This window comes from Corvus kubaryi, unplaced genomic scaffold (assembly GCF_017639235.1).
Source record: "Corvus kubaryi isolate FWS band 111438036 unplaced genomic scaffold, C.kubaryi_AGA036_p1.0 133, whole genome shotgun sequence".
NCBI classification, from domain to species: domain Eukaryota; kingdom Metazoa; phylum Chordata; class Aves; order Passeriformes; family Corvidae; genus Corvus; species Corvus kubaryi.
In genome coordinates this window covers 4,044,224-4,060,702 of record NW_024580667.1, presented here as the reverse complement: position 1 = coordinate 4,060,702, position 16,479 = coordinate 4,044,224, and the positions used below count along the sequence as shown (strand labels likewise).

The 16,479-nt window shown below is 37.5% G+C and overlaps 1 protein-coding gene across 16 annotated transcripts in view; it reads right to left on the bottom strand.

Annotated features, from left to right (window-relative positions):
* Nucleotides 1-729: 729 nt before the first annotated feature.
* CASK (calcium/calmodulin dependent serine protein kinase) overlaps nt 730-16,479 on the bottom strand; it is a 188,004-nt gene continuing 172,254 nt past the window's right edge. For 6 of the 16 annotated variants that reach the window (XM_042034653.1, XM_042034689.1, XM_042034721.1 and 3 more), the window contains 6 exons: nt 11,595-11,675; nt 11,421-11,501; nt 9,774-9,976; nt 7,882-7,965; nt 5,801-5,827; nt 730-2,173 (listed from right to left, as the gene is read on the bottom strand). In XM_042034653.1, coding sequence (XP_041890587.1) covers nt 1,997-2,173; nt 5,801-5,827; nt 7,882-7,965; nt 9,774-9,976; nt 11,421-11,501; nt 11,595-11,675 — 653 coding nt within the window. In that variant the 3' untranslated portion in view covers nt 730-1,996. The remainder of the gene's footprint in view (nt 2,174-5,800; nt 5,828-7,881; nt 7,966-9,773; nt 9,977-11,420; nt 11,502-11,594; nt 11,676-16,479) is intronic. The other 10 variants (XM_042034680.1, XM_042034713.1, XM_042034741.1 and 7 more) reach the window with 3 other exon arrangements.

Genomic DNA, 16,479 nt, shown 5'->3' with positions numbered 1-16,479 from the left:
CTTCTGTGGGCTGCAAGCCAGGCTATGAACGCTGCAGTAAATAAACACCTTTGCCTGCCCTGGCTGGGTGCGAGGAGGCACAGCCAGACTCAGATTTCACCTGTGGATTTTACAAAAATTGTAAACAAATTTGACTACCCGACCTGCAGAAGAAGTAGGCAGGAGAAAATTAGCAACCAGAATTACCCCTGTGAGAAAGGTTCAACCGTGAGAATTTCTGACTGCATGTCCAATGGTCCCAAACAACTGAACAGCCCACAGACCAGTTACAGCTGATAGTTCCACTTTGAGGACAAATCCTGTACCACTATCATTTTAATATAAACACTAAAAAATTCATACTATACAACAGCATAGCCAGCCAAACTTTGAGGAGAAGTAATTCTAAGGAACAGTGTATTTCTGACACCTAAAAAGAGGTGGCAATGCCTGCTGCCTTTAACCATTTTCAGAGAAAATGCAAATCATGTGGGCCAGTGAGAGCATGAAGAAGGGAAATGAAGTGCCGGGTCAATCCATGGTTATACTTCCTTAGTCGGCTCTGCTCTAATTCCAACTTTGTGGAAGCCTGTGCTGATCCAGGAGGAGCAGCACCCCTGGGACAGACTGCAGGCTGTGCCCCTACAAAGGCTTCCCTTACAGACTTTAAGACACTTTTCCTCACTGCACGAGTCACTGATTTGTTCTTGAAACTCCCTGTGATGAAATGAAGGACCCAAAAGCATTTAATTGTTGAACACATAAAAGGAAGTATATTTAAAATAAAAAAAAATTGGTCAGACTGTAGAGTCAATTACCATTTTTAAAGGAATTTACAGGGCTGTTGTAGATGAGTCTTTTGGAATAGTCAGTTTATCGCAATGTCTAAACTGGTTTCTTCATTGCACAGTATTTTCTTTTAAAATGTGTGCATCTTTAAACAATTACATACATATTAAAAATCAGCATTTCTTTGCTTCAACTTAATTAAAACGTTAATACTCTCAGACAACACAGATCTGAAATGGTGAAACCAGTAACTGCCCCCTCCCACCTTACAACAAATTAAATTGAGACAAAATTACAAACACATTTCACTACATGATTATTATTAATAAAAATCAGTTTTTCTTTTTTTTTTTTTTTTTTATAAAGTTGCCCAAAATGCAAGGGATGTGCATAGGTTTACAACTTAGTCAGAATAATATTTTGCTTTATTCCCTTGGGTACATGTTCCCATGAACGGAATGTACTTTGCTGTAGATTACAGGTTTTATCAACACAGATACACCAACAGCATGAACGCTTGCGACTGTCCACATGCATTAAGAGTCAAGACCCAATTTCAAATTTCTAAAACTTTTACAGAGTTCTTCAAAGAGACAGTATCACATTACCTGGATGTTACACAAAAGTACTTAAAAATACTATCCTAGGAGAGAAAAAAAAAAAACAAAACAAAAAAGCGCGAAAAAAAAAGGCCTTTAAAATTTATGAATTTGTTTCGTAACCACTAGACTAATTACTTCAAATAAATAAAGGAAAGCAAAGTATTCCAATCCACAAAATCAGACTCTAAAAAGAATGTAGTGTTCCACCCCCAAGTTAAGGTAACAGAATCATATTATTATTACTATTAAAATAGATTATAGAAAGCAGCATCTATTTTGTGCAGTTTTTAGGGGCCCTTGAAATAAAAAGCTATGATTTCCAAAAATATAACATTCCAAAGGACTGAATAATACATATATTTAAAGATACATTTTATTAAAGTTTAGGAGAAATGATTAAAAAAAAGATACTGTCTCTTTAAATTAGTGTTTCGTCTTTTGTTCCCCCTCCTCCTATCTATTCGGACATGACAATAATTATATTTTAGGTCACACTACATCTAGGTAGTCTCTAGGGGCCAAGACCTGTTGACACAAGGTCAGTAACGAAGAGGTTTTCCATGTATGAAGTGGTTCCCAGTAATGACAGATTTTTTTTTTTTCTACTCAATTCTCTCATTCCCGGTCTAGTAGACCCAGGAGACCGGGACCCACTGGGAGGCTGTACACACAAGCTCGATGGCTTCCTCCAGGTGCCTGATGGTTTCATCAATCTCATTGTTGATAATTGTTAGGTCAAAGTAGTGTGCATATGTTCTCTGTAAGATTTCGGACTCCTTCTGCAGGCGCTGAAGCGATTCATCCTGTTCGTCAGCCAGGGAAGAAAACGGGAGAAAAGAAAAGTTGGATCATTTCATGCTCTTCCACAACAGCTACTCAACTGAGAAGGAAATGGCCAAAAAGGCCTCAAGGAGTCGAGGTGCTTTAGCTCTCCCACCTACAGCTATGGGAATCACAAAGGAGAAAGGGCAGTTTCCCTCTGGAAGCTGACACTCAAACAGCACTCGGTTAATGACATTCTTGGAGACAAAACACAGCTCTAGTGTTAAAAAAGGTAGAGGGTGGAAGCTTGGAAAAGCAGCAATGGAGATCACATGTGAATAAATCAGACACAGTGCACAAGTAAGAGCTATTGGGCCTATGTCCCAGTGAGAACACGAGAAACAGGAGGAGAGGGAGAGGGTGTCTGTCAGGTATCAGCTGTTCCCAGTTTTGGTAATGTTTTCTGTTCAACACCAATCTTCTGGGTCTACTTCCTTTAACAATTCACTGATAAGAAAGTTCTCACTCCACATTACTCCTCTGTGGTTTCTATCTCAGAGCAGGGTGTTTCCAGCCCCTCTCCGTGTGAATCAGGCAGCCAAGGAGATGAACCAGGCAGCCAGGACATCAGACCTTTGTTAGTGAGGTCTGCCTGCCTGAAGGAGCTGGATGCAAAAGGCTTCTTCCCAGGGCTCTGCAGCAATTTTAAGTGTGAATTCTCTTCCTGCAGATTTCCTTATGAATTAAAAAAAAAACCAAACCAAGAAACCCATTTGCTGTTTTCAGGAACCTTGAGACAGCCACAGGAAAGCAATCAAGTCTTTCCTGTCCTGCAGGTTGGGGGTGGATATGTTGCAAAATGACTCCTGCTGCTCTGCAGTATCCAGAGGCTCATTCTACTTGATCAATCAGCTGGGATACACTTTTCTAGACAGAGTTTTAGGCTGCAGAAAGTACAGACAGTGCCCACAGCTTTTTTACTAGAAATTGTTCTGGAAACAGAATTTTATCCGGCTGTTGAGATGACCTCCACCTTTTTTTTTTTCTGTTTCAGCTTCCCAAGTATTTGTATCTACAGTGACAAGTAGCTGTGGAACAACAGCTTTCAGGTCTGCTGAAGGAAACAACCTGCTCTGAGACAGTTCTCCTTCCCTGTAGCAATGAAACCAGCCACTTCTGGAGGAGAAGTTCTCTGCCAAAGTTACAGTTCTGCTTCTCTCCTGAAGCTGCAGCCTCAGATGGGGAGGGGACAGTGTGGTGTGGTTGTCTTCACTTGAAAATTATTACAAATCTCATTCCAAGTCAGGCAAATACTCCTCACATGCATTTCTGTACGAGGGATGTGCCCTGTATGGGCCATTATGCACCACCAGCAACTCCTGGAACTTCTGTAGAAATTCCAGTGTTTGCAAATTTAATTTATGCTATTAACAAGCAGAACAACGTGGATCAATACTAGTATTAAATATTTTTGTGGAATATTTCATATGGCCCAATGTCTTTAAGCCAAAACCCTAGTCAGGTAAACTTCCAACTTCTCACAGATTCCAAAAGAGACATCAATTTGTATCAGCTGAGCATTGAGCCTTTCCTGCTTACATTAACCTAGAAAGGAAGGTCAATAACTTGTCATGCACAGTATTTTCAGTCCTTTAAATGTATCCAGCTAAGATTAATTTTGTATTTATAGCCTGTCTTGCCCAAATCATATTGTACCTTGAAAAGAGTTTTAATCTCATGACACAGGGATAACAGTACCTGAAAAGCCCCTGGAAGCCTTAGAACTGTTAAGTCCTTACGCAGATTTTGAATTGTTACTCAGATTTCCCATCAATGTTACTTTTACCTACAGGTATGGCCTTTTCTCACTAGAGTATTTATCTTACTGTCACTGACAATGAAAATCTGAAAATCTTGCAGCCATTTCATCTTAAAAAACCCCAACTGGTAAAGTTTACCTTGCACACACAGATGTCACAAAACTAAATGTTTCAAAAATCCATTAAATTTCAGTATTTTTCTGACTTAGCTTCTCCTAGATCCAACTTTACTGGGATCAAAGTGGTCTGTATTTTGGAATATCTAAATTTCCCAGCCTGTTGGAAATGTAAATCATTACTTCTTTCATATACTTTTATGGGTAATAATAAGTTTGGGATAGGCCATTGCAACAAGTTTCAAATAGGTTCAAACTTTCCAAACCTCAGCAAAAGGAAAAGAGATTAAAAGTTCTTGATTTTTGTTTCATCCTGGGTCTAAATTTCACCCATGGTTGTGATAGTGTATCTATTTGTACATGTCAGACTTGGCTGTTTTCTCTGAGTCTGCAAGACTTAAATACCAAAATTAATCTTTGAAGCTAGCTGCAATCAAAGCATTTGCTGTAGTAAGTTCCTCTCAATTCTTCTAAAATGTCTTAATTAACTTTTGCATACTGAACATCCCAGATTATGTTCCAAGAAGGAAAATCTTCAGCAGTTGTACTCTCAATAGTGTCAAGAAAGAAGGTATTTATCAAAATGTTCAGTGAGCTGCAGACAGACGAATGGCCACAACTTCAGAAACTTAACATTTGTGAGCACAACATCTGCCTTTTCTTCTTCCCTCAGCTCTTGTGCAATAGGCATTTTATGTGGGTCTAGTTGCAGTGTGTTCATTTTTGGATCTGACTTTTCTTCCTAATTCAGTTCACTTTCCTAATCTTCTCTCCTTTTCCACCACAGCTGCAAGGAGTGAAATATGGCTTTATCCATGAAATACCCCCATGTACATAAAGGCTGCCAGTGGCACCTTCATTCTCTGAGGGCTGGGGTTTTTCTGGCCTAAAGTACCTAGCACAAACAGCTGCCACTTGTGGCAATCGAAGCCCAGCCCAACAAATTATTAATACTCCCTTCTAAAGCTGTGGACAACATGTAAACACCATCAGGCCTTCGCCAGTTTTGCTTCAATAGAAAGAAATTCTCAATTTAAACAGCTGGTGAACTCCACACTTCAGAAGAAAAATTCCTTTTATTCTTTGGCTGTAGGAAGGGAGGAAGCACAGCTAGAAGTCTGAAGAATTTGGCTCAGTAAGGTTTACAGCAAACAAATGGAGCCTGTGATCTCCTCTTTGCTGCTGTCTGGGCAATGGAGGTAGGAACAGCTGGAGGACAGAGACTACGCCAAGGTTTTCTGATATGCTCCCTCTTCTCTCTGTTTTAGCACTACAGCAACCATCTGATTTAAGCTCCCTCTATGATTAGATGGGTGGGTGCACTCTAGGAGATTCCCTGTATGATTTACATTGGTCTTGTGCTTTGCAGAACTGCTCCCAGTGCATGGCTATATTCACTGGAAAGGATAGTATTTTGCCTCCTGACTCTTGCTGTATGGGCCTCGATTGCTGAGACATTTTGTGTAGTATTTGACAGGCTAAAGTGTCTCAAGAGAGACACTGTTAGGATCAGGCCTCTGCACTGATTTTACCACAAAGTTCAGATTACCTCTGTAAGAGCAGAAAGTTTAATCTACAGTCTCTTTTTTCACTAGCAGATAATTTTAGGGCAGATATCAAAAGTCATTATTACATTAAATTTTGACTCCAACGGCAAAAGTAATGTTGAATGGGAACAAGCAGATCTACATTCTAGAACTACTGCAATAACTTGTGAGCCCCTAGTACTTACAGGCAGTTTTCTGCACCATTTTGGCAGCTATGTACAATTAGTACGAATGCAGGAAAATGAAAGAAAAACAAAGATGAAATTTAAGAAAACATGGGGAGGGAAAAAAGGACAGTCATTTACAGAAGTGTTCGCAAAAAGCACAAGTAAAATAAAACAAGGCAGGGCAAGAGGATCAACAGAAAGGGACACTCATTATGCAAATGAACCTTTCAAGAAGGAAGCATGAATGGGAAATAGGAAACACACACTCCTCACCCTTGTTTCCTGCCTTGCAGGCTGCTACCACACAGACACACTTTGCTTGTCTGCCCAGAAAACCTCGGAAAACAAGATCCTGTGTTTGGGTAAGGTCTGTTGCTATTACTGTTGCCTGCCCCTCCCTTTCCTTAACTTTAATTGATTAATAAATTAACATATTTTGTAAATGTGGCCTTGATTCAGCAATTCATGTGCCTGGGTGAAACCCTGCAGGCACAGAGACTTTTGTCACAGGAGCTTAAAATAAAGACAGTTTTACAGCATGAATGCAAATATTTAGAACATAACACTTTTACTAATATTTCTTTGGCATGAGCATGTATTTCCCCATCACTACTATAAAAGGCACATTTTTGTTCTCTTCCCAGTGTATGAGGGAAAACATTTTTCTCCCTCACATGAATTGTCCCAAATATCTCTGTATTACATACTACAACTGGAAGATTAAAATTTAAGTACCACTGGCAGATGAGTGAGGCCAAGGAAGGACTATCTGGGAGCTGAAACAGGTATGGGGGCAACAAGCCCAGGCAATTATGTAATTTTACAGGGTATCTGAGGCAATGCTATTTGTTTACACAAAGGCAAATTCAGTGTAGATTACGAAATTCTAGTATTTTATCAAGATTGTACCAATTCACAGTATCACGCCAGCAGTTACATAAAGTGTCACTTCACTAACATGGCAAATTGTGCTGTGCTGAGAGATCTTTGTCTTTACACTCTCAAATTGTACCATTAGGGTGTGGGTCCCTAAGACACAGTGAAATGACATAACTTAATGCTGTGAAAGTGAATAGAAGCGTCTTCCCCCTCCCATCCCCTCTTTCACTGCTTGTTCTAGCACTGGTGCTTAAAATTGAATAAAATCCAATTTGGAGCTAAAGTAGCCCACTAAAGCATCATAGTGAACTAAGAGAATGCCTCAGTTGCCAGTAGAATTCCAGCTTGAGGCCAAAATTCTTCACTTTCCACTTTTGATTTGAATAATCATTCAGGATATTTGCATTTAAATATGTTTGTCTTGCTCCTTCTTTTCCTACAAGCCTCTGCAGTGATGTCATAGCTTCATGCTTATGATACTGTAATTACATTTCTGCTGTAGTGACACAGTTTCTGACTTTGTGCTTCGATGATCAAGGAGACATCTAGGAGATTTGGAACAGATTCATGATCAAATCCAACAGATGAAATACTTTAATATCATGGTTTAAGGAAGACTGAGCAAATTAAAGTGTTTGCGAAAATGCTCTTTGCCTTCGTGTGAGCTAAATCCAGAATTGCTTGGTATCCTTGAAATCAGTAGGAATCTGCAGAGCAGATACTCCATAAAAACTAAGTACAAAATGTAGGACATGGATTTCCATGAATACTTAGCATTATTCCACAAGCAACTGGGAACTTGGGTCAAAGCTTCCAATTCTTAGAGGACAGTTGTCAAGATGAATAAGCCTATTTTCCTATATTTGCTGTGCAGGGAAAATGCTAAAGCTAAAGGTGGGATCAGTGCTGGCATTGCAACTCACAACTGAGTAATTTGTGCCAATGATTTGGAAATGGATCTTTGAACTGGAGCAGGGAATGAAATAAAAGAATGTACTTCTAGAATACAGCACATGGATCCTTCCTCTTGAGGCCCACATTTTGAATTACTGGTTCATAAACAATAAATGTATCTCAATCAACTTAATAAAGCTGTCAATCAATTATTTTTCTGCCTCTTCATTTACAGACAAGGCAATAATTAAAGAGTCTGATCTGCACATTTGAATCTCATCCTTAATTCTGTCTCTGACAGGACATCAGATTGCAACATGACATACCTCATTAATGCCTGGGGTAATCGTAGGTGCAGCAATAAAAACAACAAAAGGAGCAAATTCTGCAGTTCTCAGGACCTTCAATGCCTAGGAGAAAAAAAATCAGATACTTTAGAGGAAACCCCCAACAATCAATGTGAAGTAAGTTTAGTCACACAAGCAAAAGACACAAATTTATGATCTACCAGTGCTGGATTTGTTTTTAACTGAATCGGAGTCAAGACCTTAGTAATACAGACACCCAACTTTTTCTATTATGTTACATTTTTGGTGGTCAAAACATGTATTTATCCTTAAAGGGAGTTTATGAGACAGTAAAAGCTTTAGCATTTTCAGAGAGCCTCTTCCCATACAGTCTCAAAGTGTGTGGAATTCTGTTTACATTTAAACTGATTGATAAAACACCATGCAAAAAAAATTCAGTTGTGCCATAAATAGGGAAAAGAGCCAAATGTATTTTAAAATATTGATGAGAATATAATTTTTATTATTATAAAATTATTATTTTTTAAACAAATCAAAATGTGATGTGAAAAATTTGAAGTTTTAAAAAAGTGAGCATAGCACTAAATGCAGGAAATACAACTCCAATCCCCTGAACCAAATCTGTGCAAAAGAGAAGAGTTCTCAGTAAAGAGTTGTCTTACTCATAATGAACTGTGTGACACAGAGCTGCCAGATGTGAAACCCTGTTACAGATCCAGGCTCGACTGAAGTGCAGTACCGTGAGTTAAACACCTCAGCTGAACTCAAAAGGGATGGACATGATAAAGTCAGACTACTAAAAGTCTCTCTGGTTTTGCTCTTTCCATTTCCTGTCTTCTCCAAAGCTTTTTCTTTTTAAAGAAACCAGCAAAAGAAACCCCCCACAATCCACCCTTTCCCTGAGCTAAAAGGTTTTCATCTCTGCTGCTTGAAACCCACCAACAGGAATCACCTCTGCCAACCTGCTCCAAACTAGAGACAAACCCCGTAAGGGAAATGCAAGAAAACCCTTGTAACTAAGAGTGCCTGAGGGAAAATAGGAAAGTGGCGTAAGACAACCAGGAGTAAGTCCACAAACAGGTTGGCCTCAATGAGCTGAGATGGATAAATGAGGAAGCTGGTTAGGCAAGTGGCTTGCTGGACATAAGCTGGAGGAAGTGTGGCAAAGGGAGCTGTTACCAAATGTAAATATATTCTAACAAAGATTAAAACCACTTCTGAGAATTGTACAGCTTTTGAATAATGCATGTTGAAAAAGTTTATCAACAGAGGTTGCTGTTAACAGCTGTTCCATTTGAACTAATTATAAATGCTGCTCTTCCTGAACACTGTTAAATGTGGGATTTTATTTTTAAGAACACCACCACACCATCATATTCTGTCTGAAATAATTTAGTCAGGTATCTCATTTCTATTGTGAAATTCTTAGAAGAATTTGAAGTTGCTGAATCCATTCACGATGAAGAAACAAATCAGCAAATTTAAGCAGATAACACTGGTCTTAATTTTGTCTTTCCTCCCATTTCCTTCCATCTGCTAGAATAACATAAACATTACAATTGTCCATATTCATGTTGTTCCACTTAACAAAGTACATAAACAGAGCCCTATGAATTGAATGTAATGACTACACAGATGTTTCAAAGGAAATGTGTCAGAATTTTCCACAGATTTTATACAATGAATAAACAAACTATTAGAGTTTCTTGAGAGCCTCATTTTTCTTTCTCCTCTGTGTTCTTCTAACCAGATGATTACCAGAATCCCACTTCACAGACTGATACACTGGTGGTCCAAGGACTTTTGCTCCACATCACTTTATGCAGCACTTATCTAGTGTGCAATCAATAAAAACATCTCAGAGAAGGATTTATGATGAGTCCTATTTTTATACACTTCTAATTAGTTACCTGAGGTTCTACATCAAGTATTGCAATTAGTCCCTGCTCATGGATCTTTCGTATTGTTTCCAGTTTTGTCCCATACATTGCATCCTCATGGCTGCCATATTCCAAATATTCATTGTTTGATATATCCTGCATCATTTGGTCATGTGATACAAAGTAGTAATTTTTGCCATTTTCTTCATCTTTCTTTGGAGGTCTGGTTGTGTCTGAAAATACAAAATATTTCAGTACAGAAGCAATATTAAGGTTACAGATGGCTCCTTTTTTGTTTGTTTATCAGTACTTACTCAATGAATGATGACCTGTCAAATCACATATAGAGCAATGAAGCATGAGGCAGTCAGAAAGACAGGCACTGGGAAAAGCAGAAGTTTGAGGGATGTGTTGGGAAAAGCAAGAGAAGAAGGGTCCCTAGGTCTACTGGACTTAAGATACTCATATTTCTCCTAAATCTTTTTCTGTCCTAAAACCATTTCTGCATTTTCCTTTTTTTTTTAAAAATTTAAGTTTTTATGAGGTTTTTATGAACGTGAAAAGGATAAGTCTAAAAAGCAGTCTAAAAACCTGATTACTTGCGATCAAGAGAGGTGAAAGCTACTTAGGAATAACATACTTTTTGAAAATACTGCTTCTACAGCCCTATGTGGTGAGAGAAGTATGGCCTACCAACCCTTTGAATTAACTGCCATTGTGTGTGGCCTGATCATTTTGATCAGGTTCTCAGTATGCAGATAATTTCTTCATAAAACAGTCTCCAAAACTCCTCACCCAATTTAAGGCCCATCTTAAAAGCTACCTACTATACCATGGTTTTGTAAAGGAATGCAGAAAATGCATCTTTTTAGTCTTCTTATAAGATCAGTGAAACAATCTCAGTGCTTCCACAGAGCAGGAAACTAATGCAGGCAACCTAAGGCATGTTCATCATGGTATAGGTGGGTCCATTTTAAAAGCATTTGCAGATGAAATAACCATAGTTTCTGTGAAGAAAATTAAGTGAGTGTCACTTCTGAGCCATGTATGGCATTTCTGAGGTCAGTGTGAAATAGAGTGGACAGGTAGGGGCTGGATGCTCTTGTTTTGGTGTGCTTAGCTTAAGGAAAAAGGATGCATCTCCAAGAGATCACGTGATGGGATCTGCAATTCCTTCCAGGATATTGATAAAAATCGTCATGAAGGGAAAACACATCCGTGCTCTTCATAACATCCCACTTGTAAGCAGTGAAATTAATTGTGTTTTCTTTTACTTATTGTCATCTCTGGAAACTTGAGGTTACTTTAGTGTAATACCAGTCCTTAAGACTAGGCTGTGAGAAAGAATTAAAACATTAAATTCCTCTAAATCCAGTTCATATTTCTTCTCATGAGAATTATACACAATAAAAAATGAGAAATCTTTTATCCTTCCTTCTAAATGAAACCTTTGGGGTACGGAGAAGTATGCCTAGCCAGAAGCTTTTAAATAAGGATCACTTGATGCAAAAGTGGTATTCTTTTCCACTCTTCCCTTTTGAAAAAGCAGAAGAAACACACCCAGTCCTACCACAGCTCCCACCTTTAAGGCAGGATTTGTCTCAGCTGAGCTGAACACACGCAGCAGAACAAGGATGACACAAACGATTTTGTAGCAGGGTGAACATTGCTACTTACGAGGAATGGGGTAAGCAAATCTGTCCGGATGTTTTGTGATGAGTGTGTTTTTTATGTGTCTTCTTCCGACACCGTGTGCACCTGATCCACAACACAAAAAAATGATTTAGAAATTTTCCACCAGAAAGGCTTCAAATTTATGTTGCTATGTTCAGAAAAATAACTGAAAATTACCTAGTAAGACTAGTGTTTTCCTTTTGAATGCTGGCAGCTTTACTACTTCTTCGTATGTGACGAGATCTAATTGATCAAACACTAAAACACAAAAGAAAGCCCCAAAGGATAAGAAAAAAGGCATATTAAGGGTGACAATTCTGCTACAAATTATAATTTTAGCAAATTTTAGATTTATAATACAAAGTAACATGTTACAGAAAATAAAACCATTCATTCCTTATGCAATTTTAACAAGAATGTTCATTTAAAAAACTGTTGAGAGCAGTAACAAAGCTACCCAGATGCCCAGCAAAGTTTGCATGTCCTTTCATGCAGTGTTCAGCAGACCACAAAAATCAGCTAAAACAGCATGCCATTCACGTTTGCATTCCTAAGAAATAGCAATACTAAAGAAAAATCTGTAGACAGTGACTGACATGAATACAATATGAGAACGTCTATTTACACTGAAGATAAGGATACTTTCATAATAATGTTTTAACAAGATCTATGAGAAATGCACAGAGAAGAGTGTTAATACTTTGTGGTATTTATTCTTTCAAACCACACCATTTACTTGTAATTAGAGTTCTCTTTAAACACACGTGCTAATTAAACTGACATGCTTTTAAAACTTGTGACAGAATGAAGAATTCTAATGAAAAGTGATGGCATTACATAAAAGAACCTCCACCATATTTAGGGAAAAATTGCAAAAGTATTATTTCAGATATCATTTCAACTGCAGTTGAAATTGGATGAATTCAATCATGCCTATAAATCTGTTGTCAATTGCCAAGGAATATTATGATTGACAAATCAAGTTCTGTTCATTAATAACAGCTTATTCCTCCTGTGCCCATTAACACATCATCTCTGGTAACTCTTGCTGAATTCTAATGAAAGGAGCAGCCAGGAGGCAGTTATTTATATCTGTAAAGATTACAGCATTCAGCAATTGTGGAGCAGAATAACGAACAAGAGTTCTCAGTTCTGTATTTTTGCACGCTCTGAAAAGGAGGGAGGAGAGACTTCATCTAAACTATGGGATCTCTGAGTGTTTCCAAGTCTTAAGTGGTGTATCCACCTCAACTACATTCAATCCATCTTTTAGGATGAGTGTGGATAACTCTCAGTTTTTCAATTTGATGGCAGTCTTTTTACCTGAGAGAAAAAGTCCAACAGCTTCAATTTGGTCAAACTACAAATCAGCCAATTGACACACTCGACTCTTTAAGGCCTTGAAAAGATACAGATATGAAAATGTCCTAGTCCATTTGAAGCATTTTGAATTTCATCCTAAAGAAGAATCTCTTTCAACCTTTCCCCAAATACTACAAGCAAGAATTTAGTCATATTTTTCTTCCATTCTGCAGTGGAATTCTTACTCTTGTCCTTTTTGCAACTTCACAGTATTGAAACAAATTAATAATTCATTTCATATTAAAGATCTAAAACACACTAAACAGCTTTACCATTCTAACCACCCAAGGCTGCACGTGTCTTTTTCCATTGAAAAATAATAATAATAATAATAATAATAATAATAAAAAATCCTTTATTTTCTTCTTGAACAAGACCACGTTGTGTTAGATACAAACAACAGGAACAAACATCAGAAATGACACATATCAATGCCTTCATCACAAAGTAGTAGCATGGAGAAAATGTGTCTCAGTCTACATGGATTTAACTAATGATTGTGGGGTTCTCAAATGCAAAAGAAAAATGATTAATTTCTTAATATACAACGATAGGAGGAATACAGGGCACACTTAAAGACTGAACTTCAATGCTTCTGTGTTACTAGCTAAGAAAGAAAAGGAGTTCTTGAAAGGAAACAGTAAGAAGCAAATAAAGAGGCATTGTCACTTGACAGGTTACTTACATGCACAGAGGCCATTGGGAGTAAGACAGCATGAAAAATGCACAGGGGTCATTGAGATATGGCTTGTAATATATTAGTAAAATAAAAAGTATATGCACAAAATAAACTTTACCATGCAATAGTCTAAACACAAGGCAAATAAATCACATTAAGAAATGATAAACATATTTTATAAAAGCCTGGCAATTTTCTACATTATGCATAATATGAAGCATAGCTCTGGTATGTTCTTTCCTGAAGCCCTGCAATAATTTTTCAGCGAAATAAATAAAAGATATATCTAGATATCACTGCAGCATATCTCTAGAGCATTTATAAAAATGTCAGTGAATCTAATAATGAAAAAGATATTTCATTTTTTTCTGTGGGCTTTGGTTTAAAACTGATTTTATACTGATAAAACACATGCTCATGAAATTGCCTAATACTCTAATATGAAGCATGGAGGAAAGAACAACAGGATTACATTTTCTGGTAAAGGAGAATGTATTTGCTTCTAAAATGTAACTGAAATCATCTCCTGTTTACTTCATAAACTATGTCTGATTTGCAGAATAATCTCATTTCTACTTCCAGTAATATTCCCAATATACCACACCAGCTCTCAAATCATTAGCTGGCTACACAAATCTGAGTTGACTATGAACTATTTTACTGGGTCATTTCTCAGCACCCCAGATCAGTTTCACCCCTAAGAGAAAAATAACACACAAGTCCAAACAGATTACACACTGCTGATCAATATATTTGATTTTATACTAGGATATAAGAGAAATAAATTCTACTTTCCTGTAAGAGCAACATTTTGACAATGACTCTACTTGGTTTGGATCCAGCAGAAGAAAGATCTGGTTTTGATCCTGAGACAGAAGCACTGAAAGGTTGCAAGGGCCAGTGTTGCCATATTTCTGACTAACAATCCTGGTTGAGACAGAGCACTTCAGAGAATGTGAATTCAGTGCCACCTCAGTTAAACCTGAGCTCACACGAACACCAAAGCAATTCATAATACTCATATATTGAATATCCTGTATTTGGTGTCATTCCCTGGAATATTATTGGCATCACCTTCAGTACCTCAGGGACACTAAGGTCAATAACATTTCTACAAGAAATCTTTATTTCAATCTGTGCTTCCATTAACTTTTTGACTTAAGGGAAAGGGGAAGTTGTATTCTGAAGGGAACAGTTTCTTTTATGGTCATTATCGTAATTTTTAATGTTCTTATTTCTAGTTTGGCAAACACTTGCTCTGCTATAAAGCCAATAATGATATAACAGCACTGCTGGTGAAGGCAGGTGAACTGTGTGAATCAAAGTGCTGTCAACCTTCTCCAAAATGTCTCCCTAGGTCAAGACTGGAAAGTCTAGATTCCTTTCCTTTCAGGAATTTAATAGATGCAAATCTTTGAGCTAGTTCTGCTCCTACCGTACTGCCTGCTCCTTCTCCATTCCTGGCTATCCTTCCTTTAGCTCACTCCTTTGTAGCAGGCCCTGCTTACTCACACTGACATTTTTAGTTCTGTATTTGCATTGAGAAATGCATTAAGAAATGTATCTGCCCTAAAGAAAAAAATCCATGGTTTTTTTTGGGCTGTTCTTGATCCAGTTCACAGCATGGCCATGACAGAAGGGAGGAGCAAGGCTGTGGGAATGTGTGCTGGGAGCAATTGATTATTATCAATATCTCAAGTACCTTGAGACCAGTACTGTCAAAGACTTTGGCTCATAAAATCCAGATTATTCTCAACAGCTTTTGTTATAGTCATAATTAGTAAAATGTGGTTGAGCGTTACTGCAACGAAGGGGAAACATCAGAACAACTAGAGTGTTAAACCAGCAAAAGGAAGGAAACTACTTAAAGCTTTCAATCTGCTTGTGAGGGCTTTTCAGGGTAACAAATAGTTTTACATTCACCTGTGAACATCTTAAATGCAACATTGAATCAAAAAGTATAAATGATAATTACTGTTCTTTGATTTCTTAGAATTTACTTTCAAATTACTTTTAAGGAAACGTTTTCTGTAATAGCGACACATTATGAGCTCTTAAACTGCACACAGATTGTGCAAGTAAAGAGAAATATGTGAAAACATGGATTTATATTGTTTAATAGGTGTGTTCAAGGATGCAACTGAAAAAAACCTCCAGAAATTAATGTAATATAAAATACTGTCACTACACTGCTTGGACAGGTACATCTTTTGATTCTAATAAAAATCTCTGCAAGTCTCTCAGGAGACCACAGCAACATAAGCATCACATAACGTGATATCAATGCAGGAGCAACAGAAAAGTGTTGAAAAGCAGTTTCAGCACATTAAATATTTATATTAAAAGAAGAAAAGAAGCAAATTCAGCTCACAAATGAAGGGGTCTTTCTTCTTTACTACTAAAACTAATGAATTTTGCTTGACAAGGATCTCTTACTCTACACTTTCAAAATTTTCTAAAGCAATTCATTTTTTCAGTAGTCTAAACTGAAGCCCCAAACTCAGGATTCAAGCAAAAATCACTGCAGGGAGGATAAACCTCCACAGCTGGTTCTATCTGGTAACTGTAAATAACACACTGACTATACAATGGCTCTTATTCCACTTCCAGCTGTACCACTTCAACAAAAATGCTCTTTCATGATGTTTTCACATATCTATAACTATAAACACACATTAACAAGGATGACACAGAACAGTCTTCTGTAGAGCACAGCATAATTATACAGGTTGCAAAAATCATATCCTGTTGGTTTCTAATGCTGCTTTAAACATAAACCCCCAAACAATCTAAGCCTGTTATCAGGATATACTATGATGCACTGATTTTGTGGCAGCTTGCCTCTCACTGACTAAGCTCTAGGCTTAAATAGCAAAGAACAAGCAGAGTAACGTTGGCGTAATTAGAATTTTACTTATATTTTCCTAAGTAACTCATTAGGTTCATATAAGAGTGCCAGCAGAACAATTAATGGCAAGGCTTAAACTGCAAAGAATGTAACCTGTTAAAGATACCTGCATT